At 35.2% G+C, this 21,912-nt stretch overlaps 1 protein-coding gene across 10 annotated transcripts in view; it reads right to left on the reverse strand.

The window, feature by feature from the left end:
- Nucleotides 1–5,079: 5,079 nt before the first annotated feature.
- Nucleotides 5,080–21,912, reverse strand: part of SLC8A1 (solute carrier family 8 member A1) — a 295,009-nt gene continuing 278,176 nt past the window's right edge. For all 10 annotated transcript variants that reach the window (XM_039320941.1, XM_039320937.1, XM_039320940.1 and 7 more), the window contains one exon: nucleotides 5,080–21,062. In XM_039320941.1, the coding sequence (XP_039176875.1) occupies nucleotides 20,686–21,062 (377 nt within the window). In that variant the 3' untranslated portion in view covers nucleotides 5,080–20,685. The remainder of the gene's footprint in view (nucleotides 21,063–21,912) is intronic.

Consider the following 21,912-nt stretch of genomic DNA (forward strand, 5'->3'; position numbering starts at 1 on the left):
AAACTGCAGTAGCACTTACAGATCTCCACTTACTTCTGTGTCACATGGAAGGAAAGGGTATCTGGATTTTATTTTTATTTTTCCCATGGGGAAAAGCAGAGCTAGGCTTAATTGCACATAGCATTGGGCATGAAACGAACCATTGTGTTTGTTGGTCACTTAATCAGGATTATTAAATGAAAAGTGGGTTGCTGAATTGGGTGGATTTTACATTTGCTGCTTCAGGACTAGAGATGCAATTGTGCAACTTTAGTTTATTTATTCCTCTTCGTTGGGGCAGGATACAGCATCTACACTGAACTGTTATGGTTTCCTTCATCCTTCCTATCAGTAATGATGATGAAATTTACGATTATCAATTGTATTGTTAACCACAGGAAAGCCACCCTTGGCCATGAAGCTAAATGCCTGACCTTTGACCTTCCCTCTCCATGAATGTACATATATGAATGATCCTCATTCTTCAAAATATAAAATAATGAATTTCCAATAAGGTAGTAACTGATAGGAGAGCTGCCATTCTTCCATAATGCTGTTCATAGCCAAACAGAGAACATGCACATTAGAAAAACTTAGATATTTTCAATCAAATGTCAGGACTGTTAATATTACAATCAATCATTCCCAGCTTCACATGGATTATCACACTGCATTCTTCTGAATCAGCAACATGGATACTTATTTACCTGATTATTATAAGCACACATTACAAATATAAAAATGAGTTGACTCATTTCCTTTTGAGCATTTGCTCAGTGTTTTTGTAATTTGCAGATTAACGCTACATAAACAGAAATCAATTGTCTTAAACAGTTGGAACACTTGTGGCAATTGTAAGAATTGGTTTTTAAATAATCACTTATTCAGAATTTGCTTGTCTCTGTAGATGCAATCATACAATGGGTATCTGCAAGGCAGTCAAGAAAGCAAAGATGATAGCTATGGCTACTCGATCAAAAGCAATTCTTTTTACGCAATTAGCATGTAAATAGAGATGTGACTTTGCCTGGTGTTGGCTGCCATTTTGACCTTTTATGACTTTCCCTGCAGACACTCCTGCTTCACATCACTTACTCTTGAGTATAAGCATAAAAATACTTAAACTCAGTAAGCGTGACCACACAATAGGGAGCAGCCATTTGCTACCTACTGAGCTGGCAGTGTGGACAGCATAAAAGTAGTTTTACAACTGAAGAGTTATCTCTTGAGTTAATCACTGATATTCAGGAATGTTTGAATGTGCCCATAGTTTGGGATTAGCACTGAAAAAGGCAACATGAGAAAGGTAGTTACAATGGCTTATTGCAGTTGCAAATTCTATTTTGAGGCTACAGTAACAGCCTTTTTCATTGACTTTCATATTTCCAAGATGGTAGCAGGTAATAGGCCTAAGAATTTTTGTCAGGGATAAGGAAAAACTGAAAATAATTTCGGTTATCTGCAACTGCTATCTTTGCCAAGAGATCTCTTCTATGAATTGCACTAGAATATACAGTTGTTTTACACTCTTTGTGGCCACCAAGAAACACAACTCTTTCCTGTAAGAAATTCATGAAGTTGGCTAAGCTCTATTGTGATAAAACTGACAAATTGTTGGGTAGTTAACACTGATTTCCCAGGAAATGTTTTACTTCCAAAATAATTTTCCTTTTCAAGAAGTGAAGTATAAATCTATAGTTTGGGGAAATGTGTATGTGTGTATGTATACATGTACAAAATACATGTTGTGTATTTTATATATATATTGTATCTATATTGTTTATATATCATGTTCAATATATATATTGTTCACAGCAATGTTACCTCCCATTATTTTCTATTCAGCATGTACCAATGAGAACTTTATACATGATTGTACAATTTATACAGCATGACATTGTTATTTACCAGTACACGAAATATGTGACCTTTTAATCAACATATACTTATAATTGATATGTGGGAATATTCCCATTCCTTCTCTGAATAACCAACAAATAATATGGCTTTCTTGATAGTATAGTTGCATTGTGACTTTGAATTTAAGATAATCACCACCAAAGACATTGGCAAAGTAGAATAACTGGAAAGTGAAAACAAAGGCAATCATAAAATATACAGGCTTTTCCTATATATAAAAAAAAGAATTGGCTTTCTTCTCCCCTTGCTTTATTTTGCTTTATGCAACCCATAAGAACACATTTAAAAGTAAACAGATATGAAAATATGGCTCTTCCAGCATTTGAGATTTCCATAAATCTTCAGATAATTGGCCCGGTCTTTTTTTTTCCTGTGATTGCATCTTTACTTTTAATTGGGGAAATATATGAATTGAAGGCCCTTTGTTTGTACCAACTGATTATAAATTTACTGGAACAGTGTAACAGAACATAGGAACAGTATATAAGATGTCTCACATAAACATATATGCATACATAAAAATAGTAGCAAATGAGTGATGGTTGGTTGCTATATTAAAGGATATGAGGATATGAAGCTTTGATTGCTTTCACTATTATTAGCCATTCAAAAAATCATTTTAACTAATTGTGATAACATTTTATAAGAGCTATTTTAAATGTTTTTAAGATGGAATGGAAAGATATAGAATAAATGAATAAAGGCATTTTTGTACTTTATACAGAAATGGGATTTCTTTTACAAATGATTTATATTAGATATCTTGTGAGATATGTGATATTCTGAGTTGGAGGCCAAAAGCACTTATGAATTTCTCATTGCAGGGATCTTTAGACTACTTTCCTGATGGAGCCCCAGATTTTGCAACAATGGGAGTGCCTCAAATATTTTATAATGATTTGATGGCTATGTTTAAGAAACAGTTCTCTAGATGTTGCATTTACTCCGCCCTATTCAAAGGATTATTAGGAAAATAAATTTGGGTGTGCATATAGGCTCATGGAAGATACTTGCTACATGAAAATACAGTAGAACAGCCTCAATAGGTAGATCAGTGAGAACATTACTGATTCCATTTTCCAGTTCCACACTAATTATTTTAGTCTAATTGGGACAATGCCTCACTCTTGCAATAAGCAGCCTAAGCTAATAGTAGAAGCAAGTTGAAAATGATTTTTTAAAAAATTATGTTTAACCCTGCACCTGCAGGAATCGTTAGGATGATGAAAAAGATGATTGAGGCTAATAATTTGGAAAGTCTTCACAGAGCAGGGTATAGTGTCCTGGGAAAGGCAGGCAGTTTTCATGCATATTCTGTGGTCAGCATCCTCTATTTATGCCATAAATTTAGCAGCTAAATTTAGATTCTCACAAAAATAAGGTCAGAGGAGGCTCATGTTAGAACTTCCTGTTACCTTTATGTATGTCTAGAAGCAATAATGGACGGGACACAATCAGATGGCATTACTGGCAGTAGAGAAGTTGGTTGGTTTAATATGCCATTTCTTAGAGAGCCTTCTCCCCTCTGAATTGTCAATCAGATAACGGGCTGGGAAGTCATGTGAGGGGGGGTGCTGGATAAATGGCGGGGAGAGCAGCATTTATTTCTAGCTTATTCTACATCGCTTCTCCATCTCCAGTACAATTCCTTGGTTATAATGTGTATATTGGAAGCTAAGATAACAAAGCAAAATTGCTTGAGAAGATTAAACTATAAATGAACACATACTGCAGTAAGTTAATAAATATGTTTATTAACCAATTAAAAAACTTTGTAATGATCATATTGTTATGTGCCTGGTACATGGCACACATCTTATGCCAGTTTATTTGCCCTTAGGGATATTCTCAATTGTTATTTTTCTATGTGGTATTTATGTTGAAGTGCTTTTTGAGGGCTGAAACATTGCTTATTATCCATCTGTGGCTTTAGATGTACTTTTTCGAGGTGATCTACAGGATAACAGCAGGCCAGCAACAGATTCTGTTGCAATACATCTAGGCATCGGATTGAGGAAGGCAACTTTGGATATTTATTTAGTATCAGTATAAATGTTTCATGTATACATTCAAAATATTTTGTGGTTTGCTATGGTAATTAATCCAAATATTTTTTTTTCTTTTTGCCTTTAAAAATCCCCTTTTAAAAGGCTTGGACTGGAGGAAGAGATACAAAACTTCTTCATCAGTGTTAATAGAGGTCTAGATTAAAGTCTGATTAATCATTTTCATCTTCATTCTGCATAAGAAATGAGTTTATCTTATATCAGTCAATTAGACTAACTATATGTTAATTCTATTAAATGCTTGTACTCATTCTTGCATTGTGAACAGGCTTTTTGTTACTAATAACTGGGATCTGCATTCATGCATACAATCATTTGGAAAAAGCAGAAAATAAATTGATAAAACAAAGAAACTAGAGATAATAGCTATAGTTCTCTTAAAGAATTCTTTAAATATTTTCAGTAAATACTTGCTTGACCTATCTCTTCCATTTGCAGACAAGCAGAAGCTAGTGAAGAATTCTCAGAACAATAAAAAAAAAAGCTTTTTAAAAAGGTGTTCAAAGAAAGAGAACAGAATCAGCAGATTCAGACTGCAATATGCAGTCAGGTAACAACAGAAAAATAACCCTATTTTGATTCAGCTTCCATCAATAAAAAGCAATGTTTTTCATCAGCCATTTTGAAAGGGGAATGAAGCTTGGGACTGATGGTAAAATGGTCAGGGAATACTATTTAATTTAAACTGTTACTTCTCTGGGACAGGTTTTAAAGTACTAGCTGATTGATGCTTAGTTCCTTGGTTGTTTAAGATTTATATCCCATCTCACCTTCAGGAGCTCAAGGCTTAGCTGAGAATGAGTGGTCCAAAGCTACTAGTAAACTTATTGTGGCATTGAACCACAATTTTTGTAGTCCTGTTCCAACATATTAACAATGAACCACACTGGGTCTCATCTGTCCATTATCTTTGAGCAATCCTGAAGATTGAAAGAGAATAAATGTTGCTACTTTCAGGAAGTGAAACAGTGATCCTATAAGATACATATCAGTCAGCCTGCTTAGGGTGATTCTGGAGCAGATTATAAAATAATCGATCAGAAAAGGTAAAACATTATTCAAGTCAAGCTAAATTTCACAACCATTCATTATTTTCTATTAGCTTCTTCCATGGTTTTTTTTTTTTTTTTTTTACTTTCCAGTCTGGTCTATAGCCCGGGATTCCTTGGTGGTCAACCAAGGAATACCACTTGCTAAAATAATAATAATTTGTGAGCGCCTTTGATGCAGTAATTAGCAGACTTACCAGATAAATTTAATCTTTTTTTCTGTCTAACTTTCTTGATAGACAGTGTAAATGCTCTAATACAATATATCTTGATTTTAGTACAAGTAAGCCTTTAGCAACTGCCTCATTCAGTATTTACTCATAGTTACAATGGTGATGAAAAAGTAACTTGTAGTCAATCCTGGCATTTACAATCTTTGCAGATCTATAAAGCAAAGGAAAACCAAACTAAAATGATAAGCACAGTGATATTTTTTCTTAGTTAACAAGTGAGTAGCTCAGTTGTTTTGTGATCACTAAACAATGTAAGAATACCTATAAAACATATGATAAAGTATCTCATGACCTGATCAACAAGTTAGTTAAATATAGGCTGGATGGCTTGACAGTTAAACTGAAATGTAGATGAGTCTAAAAAAATGTAGATGAGTCTGTAATCAGAAATTGTTTATCAGTGATTGGAGAGAAATATTAAATAGGCTTCTACAAGTTTCATTCTTGGACTCACTATATTTTTTATTAATAATTTGGATGAACAGGTGCAAAATCAAATCTGCAGGTAGCACAGTACCGTTGGATAATTAATTTGTTAGAATGCACAAATAAAATTAAAAAAGATTTTGGTGGGTGAACTTAACAATCTGAACAAACAAAGAAACAACCCTATCTATGTAGATTAAATAAATAAAATCACAAATACAGAATGAAAATAAGAGTATTTATGAAAAAAGTAGGAATAATTGTTGACTGTGAATAGTTTGTGGCAGCTGCAAAACAGGCAAATGCAATTTGAAGCTGCCTCAATTGAAGATAGTTGCTAAATCATGGGAAGTAATAGTCACACTTTCTTATCTGCTGGTGAAAACTTATCTAAAACATTGTGTCCAATTCTGCAAAATGCACTTTAAGGAAGACTTGGAGAATTAGGAAAGTTCAGAAAAGAGCAATGAGGATGATCAGGTGCACAGAAACAAAACTCCTATGAAGAGAGATTGAGGGTGCTTGCTTCATTTAGCTTCGAAAAGATTCAAGGGAGAAATGACAGAAATGCCACACTGAAGATATGTTAAGACCAGTCCTCTGTCCTTGTACTCTGAATAGTGCAACAATTTAAAGAGGTGGTGGCCTGCCCTTTGTTGGGTAAGTTCAAGCAGAGTTTAGACAACCATCTGTTATAGATATTTTAATTTGGTTTCCTGCACTGAAGAGAATGTTAGATTTGATGGCTCATTTGATTAAATAGTTCATCTCAATTCTATGAATCTAATTTAGGAATTCATAATTAAGTACAAGGTAAACACTCTGGGGAATCCTGTGATTTTTGAATAAGTGAAATGATATAAAGAATCACTGAACAAGGACTGAGGGATCTTATTTACAGGACTGCTTATGATTACCAAAGCACTTCATTTTGTAGTAATGTTAAACTAATACAGGTCATCAAATCAGGCCCTAGTTTAAAAACTAAAAATAAAGCTAAACATGTGGACAGATTTAATGAGGACTCTTTAAATATAATTTATACTTACTAGGCTTTAAATAGTGCCATGTAATTTAGCAAACAACTGGCATTCTATAGTCATTAAACTCATACAAGGCAGGATAATTTTCCCTGTAAAGGGCTGCTCACTTTGCATTTCATGATTTTAAATGAAATTGGATTTATTTGATAAGACATATAATGGGGTTGAGCTGCCTTGACCTGTTACATCTACAGTGCATAATTTACTTATTTCAATGAACCTCTATACAAAAAGCAAAACTGATAAAACCTTTTGGAAGAGTTCTTCAGATGGGTCTGGATTATTTTTAACATAATTATCCTTGCACTAGGCAATATTGTTATTTTTAAATAAAATAGATGGCCTTCAGTCTTGTGATCTATTATCAGTACTCCAAGGTAGTACATCCTAAAAAGGAATCCTATCAGTTTGTGATTAGATGTTCTTAAAATTATTTCACTTCTTAAGCTCTATAAAGCAGCCTTTTCCAACTTAAAGTTTTGCAGATATGTTAAACCTCTGCCACAATGACTGTGGCTGTAGTGGTCCAACACATTTGAAGGGGAACAGTTTGGCGGTTCCCCTGGCCAGATATTTTCTATCGTCCATTTGTTATAATGTTCTTCTGATTTTACTTCTGCTTTAGAAACCCATTATGAAGTTAGTGACATGCTTCCTCTTTCATTGAACAATAAGAAATCCATGGAACAATGAAAAAGTAGATTTCCTTCCTTCCTTCCTTCCTTCCTTCCTTCCTTCCTTCCTTCCTTCCTTCCTTCCTTCCTTCCTTCCTTCCTTCCTTCCTTCCTTTCCTTCCTTTCTGCACATTAGAAGCAAATAAACATTCTGTTGACAGGCTTTTCTTTTTCTGGACCCCTGTGTCTGTACTCCAAATTTAAAGTGCTTGAAATTGTTGTTCTTTCTTATATGTGAAGCATAATAAGTGCTTCAACACAGAACAGTTCCACGGAATTGAAAGTCTGTTAAGTCTTTACTGGATATTGAAGAAATAAAGGTGTTCACGTCTAATCATTAAGGAACTTAAAAAGCAAAGATAATTAGTATCTGACAGTATAGTATCTCCAAACTTCAGAACTGGTATGTACATTAGGAATTTACCAAAAAAGACCCTCAAACCAGCCTTTTCCACAGAAATCCTATACACAAAATGCTACAATATATATACTATAGCATATAGCATACTATTTTGTAAATTTGAGTTGTCCTAGTGAAGAAAATGCTTGACTGTGGTACTTGGAGTCAGCTTTTTGAGAGAACACGCTGAGACAAATCCCACCATATCAGCTGTTGAAAGGGAACGGAATCTGCCATGCCACAGTGGAAAAACACAAACACAACTTTATGCTTCAAATCAACCAGCACTACACAGTCTTATCTTTGTGAAGTTGTTTCTTAAGTGTCCAGTCTGTTACGAAATGACATGTGAAAGTTTTATAAGCCTAAAATGAAGCAAAGATAGCTTTTAAAAAGTATTTTCCATCTATACCCAGACCGACAAATATGGTGATCTAAGAAGAATCCAGGAACAAAGAAAGAACGTGGCCACTTCTGAGTATCCTTCTGTCTAGTTCTACAAAGGAAGAGATAATCAAGATGGTATTGCCTATTTATTGATTTGACTCTGCTCCTGATAACATCTGTTGTGAGGATGGATCCAAGCCTCCTTTCTATGTTTGCACTTAAATCTTATGTTGATATACTGTAACTTACATAGATTCCCAAGAAAAGTCACCAATGAGAGCAAAAGCTCAGCATGCATTTCTTAAGATTTAGTCCAAGATCAACCCCAGATACTGGATGTGACAAGGCATAAATGTACCTTATGAATGTGAGAGAAAACAGTACTTCATGGTGCAAAAACCTTTAATCAAATGCAAGCATTTCCAGGCCAACCATTCCGTCTATGTCTATGCGCATACCATTCCTCCTCATGCTGAACCTTCTTTGCTAATTTCAGTGGAGGGAATTAGATCTGTATATATGGTCTGGGGAACCTTATTTTTAAAAGGCTGTTGCTGTAGAAACAGAGATCATGGCCTAAATAATAAAGTTACACTCAAGTTTTCATCCTGCTGAAAACAATTAAGTTTAAAATAAACCCAAAGTAAATACTTTGCTTGATTGTAGGAGACCTAAGCACATTTCTGTGCATTAAGGGCAGAGAAGCTGGAAATTGTTAGTAGGAGTTGATTAAATTAGAAACTTTCATCTATTGTAATATTCAGAAACTCAATTTTGGCATGAGGGTTTCTGGTTATTAGTTGACATTCATACTGATATGCTTAATCTCACTGATAATTAATTTTTGGCTCTCATCTAAAATATTAAAGTATTATATTTTTCAACATCTTAAAGAAAATCTCCAGCAGAATTTGCATTCAGAATGGGATATTGTATCAGCATCATAGTGTTATTTTTTTTTCTCCCCTAAAAGGATGTTATTTCTGTCTCTCCTCATTTTTTAAATAGGATCATAATGCATAAAAATAAAACTTAGGGAATATTTGTCTTCATTTCCTTCCTTCTTAAAATAGATAAATACTTCTACACTCACACAGAATATTAAATGATCGTTGTAATTACAAATTGCAAAGTTAAGTAGTAGCAACATTAGTTCTGTTGGCATTCTTAAGCAAAGCATTATTTTAAGAAAAGAAGAAAGCCTATGATCATGCTAAGACTTTACAATTTTATCGGAGGAATGCAAAATGTGAATATGAAGAAGAATGACAATGGAATTCCTAGCATTTTCTCACTTGGCAGTGCCAGGTTTCATCGGAATTGATGACAAACTACTCACCCTTCTAAATATAGGCCTCCATTAAAACAAAGTAATACCTAGGATGAGAGCTTAAAAAATAATCCTGTATGAACTTGTTCAAAATATCTAGATCATATATTTATTTTGGAAGTACTGCCATATTTCTGTGAAGTGGAGGGCAGCCTAAAAAGGGACTATGACTTGCAAAGGTTTCTTCCAGAGAACCGGAGGCCTGGTAGAGATATCACATGAGGAGGTGCGCCCATTTTTCCATAAGTTGTTGTTCTCTCTCTCTCTCTCTCTCTCTCTCTCTCTCTCTGTGTGTGTGTGTGTGTGTGTGTGTGTTGAAGAGAAGAAAATGAGAGCAGGGAGCTTTTGGAAAGGAAATCACTCCCATTTTATCCTAAAAATCCCTCAAAATATCCCTCCAAACTAATTTTGTAAAAGCTTGCTATGCATTAAGTTTACAGCTATGTGCATTATGACACCTTCAGTCATTTTGAAAGCTTATATTATGAATCCCTGCATTAACTACAAAACTGATAGGTTGCCATGATTTTTTTTTTTTTGGATTGGCCATTGCATCTGAAATTGCAAAAAAAAAAAAAACTTGGGGGGGAAATAGCAAAAACTGGATACTCAGAGTAATCTTGTGAAAAGTACCTGGTTTCTTATCTGAACAGAAAGTAATGGAGTTGGGGATTCCCACCACCTAAGACCTTAGAGAGACGATTCTGCTGAGGAGACATAATATTCCCTCAGTATACTAAGGTAATCTTGAAGGAACTGTGTATGGCACTATAAGAAACTGTAGCTGGAGAAGCCAAAGCTTTTGGCAGTTTGCAGCCAGGCTTATTTTAAAAAAAGAAGCAGGCCTATGCTCATGTTAAGACATTACAATATTATCAGAGGCATGGAAAATGTGAATATGAAGGATCTATAATGTAGAATGTGCTACCTCAATATTTAAAAATAGAACTAACAATAACTCAAACAGGTATGTTTTTCTATTCCTTTTCTTCCAATCTAATTGAAACAGTCTAATTTGTTTATAGGAAGCATTTATAGCCAAAACGTGGAGTTAATGAAATCCCCCCAAAAATATGAATACTACAGGAAACCAACAGGGAAAGAATTTCACTAACTGGAAATCTTTCTATTTGCAAAATTTACACATAAAAGTAAGTAGGGGAAAGATGGAAGATGATAATGTGCAAAATAATACCCACAAGCAACAGAACATGTACCAATACAAACATGTTTATGTAGAAGGAGTAAGACACTAACGTTCTTTACAAGAGAGAAGAATCACCAATAATACTAATATTTATACATATACGAGAAACCTAGCTGTCGGTTTCTTTCACTCTAGCAGGCTATAAATCAGCTAAATATGCTAGATAGATTAACAGTATAGGCAAGCTTAGAGCTTTGCCTGTCATGCTGACCACCTCATCTTTGTTAGGCTTTTGCAGAAATGTAAGACAAAAAAAGAAAAGCTGCTTGATAGCAAAAAAAAAAAAAAAAAGAACAAAATGGTCATTTTTTCTAACCTACCCCTTGACTCATGCTGGTATCAAGAACATCAAACAATATAGAAAAAGAATCCTATAATTCCAGAAAACAAAAACAAAATTCCTATATATTCTTCTAGAGGGAATTTACTGAAAACTGGGTGCCATTCATACCTGCATCATCTCAATTTAAGGGTCAGTAGACATTAATGCAGTTTAATAGCCAACAACAACAGGGGAGAGGCTAAGACAAAGGATGCCTGAAAATTGAACGGCACAGAATAAATGGTGGTGTTCCTCTGAGAGGAAGGACTTTGGGAAGACTTGGGAAGGACCTGTTTTGGAAGTTACTGGGAAATTTGATTTTTGATAAAAGATTTAGATGTTTATGAGAATCCAGAATATCTGTTCTGTTAACTATGAATTTGGCTTGGAAAAATTGTAAGCATAATTCGATAACTTTTAATTTTATATTGCTTGTATATGGATCTGGCTTCCAATTAATTAATCCTTCCTCCCCGTTTTTTTACAAAGGATGTCTGTGATTGCTAGGAGTTGAAAATAACTTAATGGTACATAATAATCATAGTCATTCAAGGGACTACCTAAACACCTTTGGAGTACTACAGCATTATTTCCAATATTGAATTTCTTTTATCACTGGGAGTTTTCCTAACATGAGCCCAAGACTCTCTGTCTATTAAACCCATTTGATATTATCCTACCCATGGGGTCACAAAGAATAATTTTCTGTTTTGTAATTTTTGTAACAAACTCTGGAGTAACCCTTGTGTAATGTGGAAGGCCCTCAGCTTCAATATTAATTCCTTTCAACCAAAATTCCTTTTGACATTAGAATAATATTTGATGTCTCAGATGCCGTGTCTAATTAGCCAATTGTCTCTGAGTGTTACAATATATCTATATCTCCAAAGGGAAAAAAGACTGTTAGATTAGTTTGCATGTATGGTATAGTGTGGATATGCTTTATATAGTTTTCTGCATTGTATAATGGAGTGCTTATAAAGGAACCTTTCTTTTCTTTTAAAATGGCATGAAGTTTATACCAGGTCTGTAGTGATTATACCTAAATGCAAAAGGGCAGTTTTGGTTAAAAAAAAAAATCAATGTTTCTGTTTTAAACCAAAATAAAATGTCTTGTGCTACTTTATGTTACCCTGACTATAATAACAAAACACTTTAAATCTTTAGTGGAAAGAGAACTTACCAAGGGAGCAAGTACACAGGAAAATCTAGGACTCTTTATGTTACCTGAAACAAACATTTTGTCTTGACCAACAGACATATATCACACCACACTAACCCCACAAATGTAGTGCCTTGTTTAGCTAAAAAGGCAAGAAAGCTTTATTCCACATCCCAGTGAAACAGCAATTCATTGTCAAAGGGAGAATAACTTTTCTAAATAATGTTTTAAGATATGTAGGTATCAAATAATTTTTCTTCAGTGTTGCTTTCTTAACTGGGGAAATCAGATCTCCCATACTGTACAATTTGATTTTTTTTTTACAAATTGCCCATGAATTTTAGAAATTTTAATAAGTTAGCTATATGTTTTGTGACGCAAGATACATGCTTTATTTGGAAGTTTTCTCACGGTCAGTCTCTCATCTTTTCCTTTCCTTGCAAGCAATCAGCTGGCAAACTACAAATTTTTCTGGGTTTATTTTAAACAAGACTGCACATCTAAATGCACACATTGCACAGATTTCTTTTTACTTTATTTTATTCCTGTTAATGGTACATAGCTTGCTTAAAGAAGTGTGTGTGTGTGTGTGTGTGGGGAAAGACTGATGACTCATCCAGTATTTAATTTTCTCATAATCCACTTATAATCTATCAAGAAAATTGTATAGCCGGGGAAGGTTGCAGACCAACTTTTCTTAAAATATCTTGTTGTTTTCTTGATAAAGAGAAAGTGCTTTGTATAAGTATTATGGAAGTTAATCTCGGCTAGATAGTCACTGGCATTAATTTAAAAAGGAATTATGTAGTTATCCTGGAAAATAGAAAAATTGTAGAAGGAATATTCTATAGTACTATTTTGCTTTACATGCCTGGGCAAGTCTTTAAATTGTTAATTAATAGGTTTGATTTAGATTTCTTGTCTGAGTTTCAGAATTTGATCTAAATAAGGAAGAGAAATCTACCTGCCCCATGAGTACGAGAGCAGAGATTTTCACATCATCACTATAGCTTCTGCTAGCCTAAAATTGGGAGTTTGGTATGTTTCCACCAAGCAGGCACCTCCTGAGTCAAACTGCCATCTATTTCTAACAAGAGCCATATATTACTGTGATGTCTGACTCTTGCCCTAATTCCCTTCACTTTTCTTTTTCAGACGGAAGCCCACTACATCAGCTTTCCATGATTGATGTAAAGCAGCGGCTCCCAACCTTTTCCCACCTCCTGGAATATCATCTTGCACCTTCAGGAAGTGTGAGCACCCCTGGTTGGGAACCCCTGATGTAAAGGAATTGGATGTGGAGTGCCATATTCCATCCTTCTTAAAGAGCAAGCAATCCAGTGTTAGCCCCGTTTCCCACATCCCATGATTAAAAGAAATATTGTGATTCTGTGGTGCACTGTATTTGTATCGAGACTCTATTAGAAATTTCTGAACAGTGTTGGCTGCTTTGCATGAATGAAAAAGCTTGGGGGAATGGGCATTTCCTACCTTGAATTCATTTATCCATTATTTTCTTTATGTTTTTGCTGATTGCAGTGCTGTTTATTGAATTTCCCAATAATGAAGCTGCAGTCCCTCCTTATTCATATTCAGTGGCTTTCCAAATTATTCTCCAAATGCATTATTGCTCTGAAATCCTTTGAAGTAACTTTCCTGGGCCAGTTTTGAGTCGGAATGGATAGGAACCAATGAAACAATAATGTTTAGTCAGCCCTAATCTTTCACCTATACAGTATACCAAAGTTTAACATCTGATTCAGATCTTTGTGCTTCTCAGTTTCCTTTTGTAAAACAGCCACAGCAGTGATTTCATGATGTTACAATTAGCTGTGTTAAGAAAGGGTGATGTTATTCCAGCATTAAGATTTTGGAAGTATTGTTATACTGCCAACTATTTATTAACTTTTTACTGATGAATACTGCCTAACCTTCTCTTGGTTTTGGTTTCAGCTGTGATGGGGCAATCTTGTGCAATGAATTTTGCAAAATTGAACAAATGAGGACTGCAAAGCATTTTTCAAATTAAAATGCTTCATAAATTATAAAATATGAGGAGCAGTTGTTTCCAAATAATTGCTAACTTTTCTGCTGACACTGAATTAAAAGTTAGCGATTTTTCATGCTTGCACTGATCAAGGAAAACATAGATTCTAAAGCAGCGATTGCTTTTTTTTCTTTTTGGCAACTGCATCATAACCTTAGACAGAGCAAGACTAACACTGCATGCTGTCCCTTTGTGTGTTTTTTCTTCTAACTTCCTAGCTCAATGATGGTGAATCTATGACAAGGGTGTCAAAGGTGATATACCATGACATTTTGAGTGACACGCCAGTATTCACCAACACCTGATGCTGAAGTGCCATTGTTCAGGATGGCCTAGATGGGGGGGGAGGGGTGAGATAGAGAATTATTTCTCTTTTGTTTGTTAGTATGTGTGTGAGACGCAACTGCAGAGTCAAGTTAGGCATTTCTCAAAGTTTTGACGAGCTCAAAAGGTTTACCATCATTGACCTAGCTGAAGAAAAGTTCATAGTGAACTATGGAATTGCCTGGGACTGCAACTCTGCCTATCATGAAACTGGACCACTGAATTCATAGGAGAGGTCTTTTCTATTAGCACATCTGTGCTGAAGATCACAATCTTCTGTGATTTTCCCCCTCACCCATCCCATAACTTTGGGTGATGATGATAAACCTCTGTTCATTTTAACAGGAAAAGATCCTTCTAATACTTAAATCATTGTTTCTCAACCTTGGCAATTTTAAGATGTGTGAACTTCAACTCCCAGAATTCCCCAGCCAGTTTGCAAGGTTGAGACCACTGCCTTGGGAAATGCCGGGTATTGCTATTGTTTCTAGTAAAACTTTCTTAGCAGAAGATGTATTAATGGAATACTTAATGAGATATGAACATTCTTTCTATGAAGAATCTCTTCTGCGTGCTTTGAAAGGGGCTTTCATACAGATAAATGATAGAACTTTATTAACCTGAGAAATACAATTATTTTATGAGGACAAATAAGTCTCTGTGTACTTGCATGAGGGAGAGAAGCAATTATCATAACATACATTTTTTAACATTAGGAACAAGCAGATTTCTAGTTCTAGAACCACAAACAGAATAATCTCCATAATTTTATGAATGCTCTTGTACTTTGAGAGTTACAGAAATTAGGGTTACTAGATGTGAACAGTAAAAATTTGGAAGACCACTAGATAGTAGCAAAGAAATGATGTAACATTCGCTGCCACAGTGGTTGTCCGGATTTTTGCAGCCTAATGTAGTATCCTTAACAAAATAATAATCAGTCAAATTTTGTTTTCCTCTATTCCACAAACCTGTGCCAGAGAGCATGGTTTAAGGTAAGATTTTCAATGCATTACTTGTATGTACCAGACCTCTATTCATTTCTAGCTGGGCATTACTAGTTTTGTGCATTTACCAGGGATCATTTGAATGGGATTTAGGCTGGCATCATAAATGAGGATGGAATGATGTGCCAGACTGAGGGTAAGCCTGAATCAATACACAAGCATGTTACTTTCTCTACTTACCTCCTCTGCATCCTTTAGTTCTACTGATACCTAGCAAATTCAGCTGAGAACATTGTCCTAGTACAACCATCTCTCAAGGACCAATCTTGGTCTGCCAGCCTTGTAAAACCTTATGTATCTTCAGGGCATGATCCCCAATCTCAACAAGACGGCATGAAAATGTTACCCAAGTATATGTTCCTTTTACTTTAGAGCTTTAACCTTGCTGGCTTCTCCCCCTTTTGGTACTCTATAATTGGCACAACACAATTACCAGACAGCTTCTCATTTCCTAGCTCAGCCTTAGAAAATGAAATGATGGGTAACTATAGTTACTATAATTCATTTGTTTGCAGTGTGCAGACCTACCTGAAGGAAAAGACAAAGGAAACTGTAGTGGCAGACAACACCTGTCAGCTGTTAAGGTGTTTTATTCTATATGACAGCCTTTTGTGACAACACTTTCAAAATTCAACTTGTCTTGGCCCCAAATGGCTATCTTCTCTTGCTTTTTCCCTAGCTCTTCCTGTTTTGAATACATGCCTACTTCTTGATATTGGCTACTAATTGGGCCACATACTGCTTCTGGTCTACTTGAATTAACAGTTTGACACACCTGCATCCATTACAATTCTAAGAAGGGTTTTTTTTGCCATGCATTTTTATTTGTTTAACTGAGATTTTAGTATTCAATTGTAGGACAGTGACCATTGAAAATGAGGAAATATATGAAATGGAACTTTAAAAATAAGTTAATGTTCAATACTGAAACAAAACAACAAATGTGAATATATATAAAATGAGTAAGGTTACTAATTTAAAAATTTGCTTGTTAAAATATTATGATGTTTGTAATTATGTGAATTTTGGGGTAAATTCCTTGATTTGATTATGTGTTAATGAAAAGAAAGTCAGACTTTAAAACTTTAAAATCCAAGCTTTTAAATAAAATTATATTTTGAAGGATGAAAGACTATTATGTGATAATTTTAAATGTAAAATTATGTATTTTGAATTAATGTGATTTTGTAGTAGTACAATATTTTAAATAGAATAAATTATGAGGAATGTATGCATTGTAAGGAATTAACAAATAATATGGTTGTTTCTCTGACTGCATTTTCTAGATAGAGTTGAAGCATCAGAAAATTTCTGATTGGTAAATGCATTTCCCAGATTTTTTAGAATCCATTATACTTCTAGTTTAAGCAAATAATATATCATTTCATAATAATACAACAACAACAAAATGAACTAGATGAGATGAATTAATGGAAAAAAGAAATGAGACAGAATAGAGGGAAAATGCAGCAGTACTGATCTTTAAATCAAAACTAATTATACATTTTATTATCTGTGTCTCAGTGTACTGTTGATCACAATTAGTGTACACACTTTTTCTGTTAATGTGCATTACACACATCAATAAAATGAAAGAAAACAGATGAAATGAAATAATTTTACACAAACACAATAATCATATTATTATTATTATTAATGATCCCTGAACAACCCAAATATTATTCCCCCCCCCAGTCCATAACAGACAAATCAAATGAAATTAAACAGAGAACAAAAAGCCTTCAAAAGTGATAAACAATTTACAGGAAAAAAAAAATTAAAAGAAAAACTCAGAATTCAAGCATTCCACAGATTGTTCAAAATGATTGAAAACCTAGTCTAACTTCCATCCTTTTAACCATGTGATGTGAGAACAATTTTATTTTTTTAATTTTATAGCTAGATTAAGAGATACTACTAAGGATTTGAGATAGCCACAGGTAATGTACATTCACTGGTGATGTAGACTAGGCCTTTTAAAGCTTTCTGTGTGCTTGATCATGCGCAAATAAAACTGCATCTGAATAGGTAGCCTCTGCACTGAAATTAATGGGAAAAAGGTTGCCATTATATTGAACAGAATCCCTAAATACCCGAGGCATCCGATCCATTACTCTGGAAAAATTATCATTAATTTCAATGAGTCTGGGCTGCATATACAGATAGAAATCTAGTATGAAATTCTACATGCATAAAAATTGCATCCCCTATTTTACTTTATTCACTCAGTCATTATAATACAATTAGTTTCCCTGCAGCATCAAATATGTCTCACGTTTTTGCAGTTTTATAGAATGATCTACAGACATTGGTATTCTAGCCTTTCCATTTAATTAATGCACTGAGCATGTCATTTCCAACTCTGTGATTGTATGATTTAAGGATTGTAGGATTTTATGGATGCGAATTCATACAGCCACTTTGCTTACATAACATACTGGATGTGTATGTTACTGTCCATGAGAAAATGGATCATGTGATAGAAGAATTGTCATTATCAGTCACGCACCCCCGTGAATAAAGGAGCAATTATAAACTCCAAAAGAATATCATTCTATATTTGGGAGAAATACTTGGAAATATATCTACATATTTTTTCAACCGACATCCAGCAGCACTGCTAAAGTAACAATGAGAAATATATTTTACATATATAGCTTTTCATTTTCCAATTGGAGGTGGATAAACCTGAGACTCTTCAAATATTATTGAATATCACTCCCATGATTCTGAACTACTGGCCACACTGGTGGGAACTGGAGTCCAATAATACCCAAAGGGCCATAGATTCTCCACTGATACTCTAGAGAACAGCTCCTTAATCATTGTAAGCACGGCTATATTTTTATGATATGGAAACATCTATGGCTTTGGTCTTCCCCTAATTACGTGTCAGTTTTCTTTTTCAGAAACTGGTTACCACTGCAATTACAGTGTTTATGACAATTGTTAAGGTATAAAACCTGTACTGCACATGGCTACCCATGCTGCTTCCATGTGACTAGGGAAGCAGCAAAGTCATGTACATTTTTACTTCTCTGGCACCCATAAATAGAATCTATTTTTAGTTAATAATGAAAAATGAATTATTTCAAAAAGTTTCATTCTCCTGAATCCCCTTTTAAATTTGCTTTAGATATTTCAGATGTAGTGGTGAGGGAGTTCTGAAGAATGAAAAAAATAATAATAGAAAGACAGCGCATGAAGAAATCAATAGACAAACCAGCTACAAAATAAATATCACTGGACTATTCAGTTGCACTGTCCCTAAATGATAGATTCCAAGCAAAGCTTCTTTTTGGTACATTAATCTATTCTGAACATTGATACGTACATTGTTGACATGTACTCATCAATGTCTACAGCAATACTGATATTTTTAATTCATGGAGATAAATGCCAATTCACTGCCAGACAATCCAGATAGTGTCACATTTCTTGCTAGGACTCATTGTTGTTCTGAAGGCCAATGAGTGGTAGAATTTTTTAACTTCTGCATGGGAGAATAAATTTGAATTACAGTATTCTGATGGTGGGTTGCCCTTTACAAAGGTTCAGAGATTTCCATAGAGCAAGAGCAGGAACAGAGAGAATAAACAATGCAAGAGACCAAAGAATTGGCATCTGGAGCATATGCAGCATAAATACTCCAGGTAAAATGGGCGATTGAAAAAAACTTCAAGGATGTTCTGGTGATTTAGGGTTCAACACAGCTGTTCATACTTAAAATGAACAATGCTAAGTCCAATTAATTCCAACAGGCTAAATTCATCCACAAAACTCAGTGGTAAAGCACATGCTAGCGTGTCATCTATCCAACAGTTCAATTCATGGAATCACCAGTTAAAATAGTTACAGGGCTGGATAGGCTTCTCCCTGAGACCTCAGAGAATCACTCTAAGTGAGAGTCCTGGGCTAGATAGGTCACTGGCTTGACTCAGTATAAACAACGTTCTGAGTCCTGTACTTGACTGGTAAACATAGAAAGATCCCTTTCTATGTGATAAAACTTGCACAAATTCTTCCCTTTAAAACCTAAGACTTTCTCCAGCTCTTAGTTATTGCTTCTTAGGAACCTTATAGAGAGCAACAGAATGAATACCAGCCATTTCTGGACTCTCACTCTGTTCATTGAAAAGAAATGGAAAGAAACACGCTTGCATTTTCAATGGTCAGTCAGCTTCACTATCACTATTCAATGCTATATTACAGATTATGGTTTGCTTCATTCATGCAAAGTGTTACAACAAGTACAATGAAAGCATTCCCAATTTGGAGTATGAGAAGGAGCATAGCAGCATCTATTGGTAGATGGAAAGGGAATAGGAGGGAACTGAAATTTATCTGACACAATATGTCAGAAATACAGGGGAAAATGCTAGGGCTTTGGGCATGAGTCTATAATCCACAGTCTGGAGCAAATGGAGAATTGTTTAGGTTTAGGTGGCTATTTTTCTTTTAAGAGTGTGCTGGTCATAAATAGAGTTCTGAAATAATGGGAAAGGGTTATCTGTGGTTTAATAACATCTGAACAACCAGGCAGTTAAGGAGGGATCGAAGCAAAAATAAAAACAAACAAAACAAAACCTCAAACAAAATTATCCTCCCCACAAACAGCATAGGGTTGGAACCCCTTTGGATTGTGTTGGTCACTCTAGACTCACGTGTCACTCAGGGTGGTGATTCAGCTTGTTCTTGAGTTAATGAAGAAGGCAACAAAGATATTGGTCAGAAAGTCAAGAACTCCCACTTAAGTCCTTCACCCAATATGATATAACTTAAAGTTGGCTTTTTGTCTTTCCAAACAACCCCCTTTGACATCCAACTGCTTCTTAGAGAGGGAGGGAAAAGGGAAATACAAAGTAACTCCATCATGACCTTGTAGGCTGAGTTGCAAAGATAGCCCTGCATCCATGTCTCCATTGCAATGCTGCTGCTCCTGGTGAAGACTCCTGCAGATTTCAAACTCCTACCACAAAGCTACATTCCATCAATAGGTAAGTGAACATGGCAAATTTTTTTCTTTTCTGTTCAATAATATTAGATCTATATCTATATATCTCTCTTTCTATATATAGATACATATAGATACTATCTTCAATAGTTTCTTTAGAAGCCCTTTATGTGGCAGTAGGCTTCCAAAGATGAGAAAAATATGTACAAGAGCCAGAGCAGCACAAAGAGGGATGAGGTCAGAATCTTGGCAGTCCGTGGCCCGCCTAGCTCACCTCCAATATCTGGTCTTCGCCGGTAGAGGAGCACACCAACACTGATAAAAGCAAATATAGTGAAGAGGGTGACAGAGAAAGCCAGGGTGCCTGGGCTGACTTTAAATGACTCCCCATTGGCTGCATGGTAGATTGCAGCAATGGACCAGGCTACGCCGATTCCCAGGAAAACATTCACAGCATTGCTACCAGTCACGTTACCTATGGAAGCATCTGCATATTGATCTTGTGTTGCTGCTACTTTGCTGGCAAATGTATCTGCAAAGTGAAAAGAAACACTATTATTTAACCTTACACTGTTGTCCCAACTTCCAAGCTTAGTGTTAGGCAAATGGTTTTCTAGCAATAGCAGGATGGTATATTGACGAATAATCTAGCCAAAAGCAAGATCTGGATAGACTTTGAAGTTGCACAGTCTAGAACTGATGTTCTTCCAAACTTAACCCAGTGGCTTTTTTCCCTGAGCTTCTGGCCCTAGTAGAATTAGACACTGTTTTAAATCAACTTGTTAAAAAGAGCTACTAGCAATCTTTAGATCTCTTTTTGCAAAGCCTCTTCTCTTTAGGTTATGCCAATATGCCAGATTTTAAGCAAATTATATTTTAAAGTTAATCTAAGATTAGTATCTAATCCTGTAGTCCTTGGATTTTCCCTCACAAATGGGTATGTGCTATCATCCAATCCTTCCTCCTTTTTGGTTCTGAAAATTTATCCAGATCTTCACCTTGGGTGGGTTGGATGCTCTCCCTCCTGCAGTTCTTTGAGGTATTTTAAAAATATCCCTCGACACCAGGACATATGCCAAATGGGGATGGCTCTATAGAATCCCCAAGCCATGTGCTCCTCTTTTGCTCTTTCTACAGGGAATCTCAAATCCTATTCTGAAGAAAAAGCTGGAAGAGAATATGAAGCTTATTTGTGCCTTCTTCTATCTGACCAGGACTTTGATGTATCCTATTGCTCAATCAAGTGTCTCTTTTTGTTCTCAGTCATCTCACTCACTCACTCAACCACAGAATAGCATTAATCTTAGTGATCATCGCTATTGTGCTGTTTTATTCTACTTTTGTTTATTTTTTTATATCTATAATTTCTAGATACATGTGTT

This window comes from Crotalus tigris, unplaced genomic scaffold, assembly GCF_016545835.1.
Source record: "Crotalus tigris isolate CLP2741 ecotype Arizona unplaced genomic scaffold, ASM1654583v1 scf7180000023713.2527936, whole genome shotgun sequence".
Taxonomy (NCBI): Eukaryota; Metazoa; Chordata; class Lepidosauria; order Squamata; family Viperidae; genus Crotalus; species Crotalus tigris.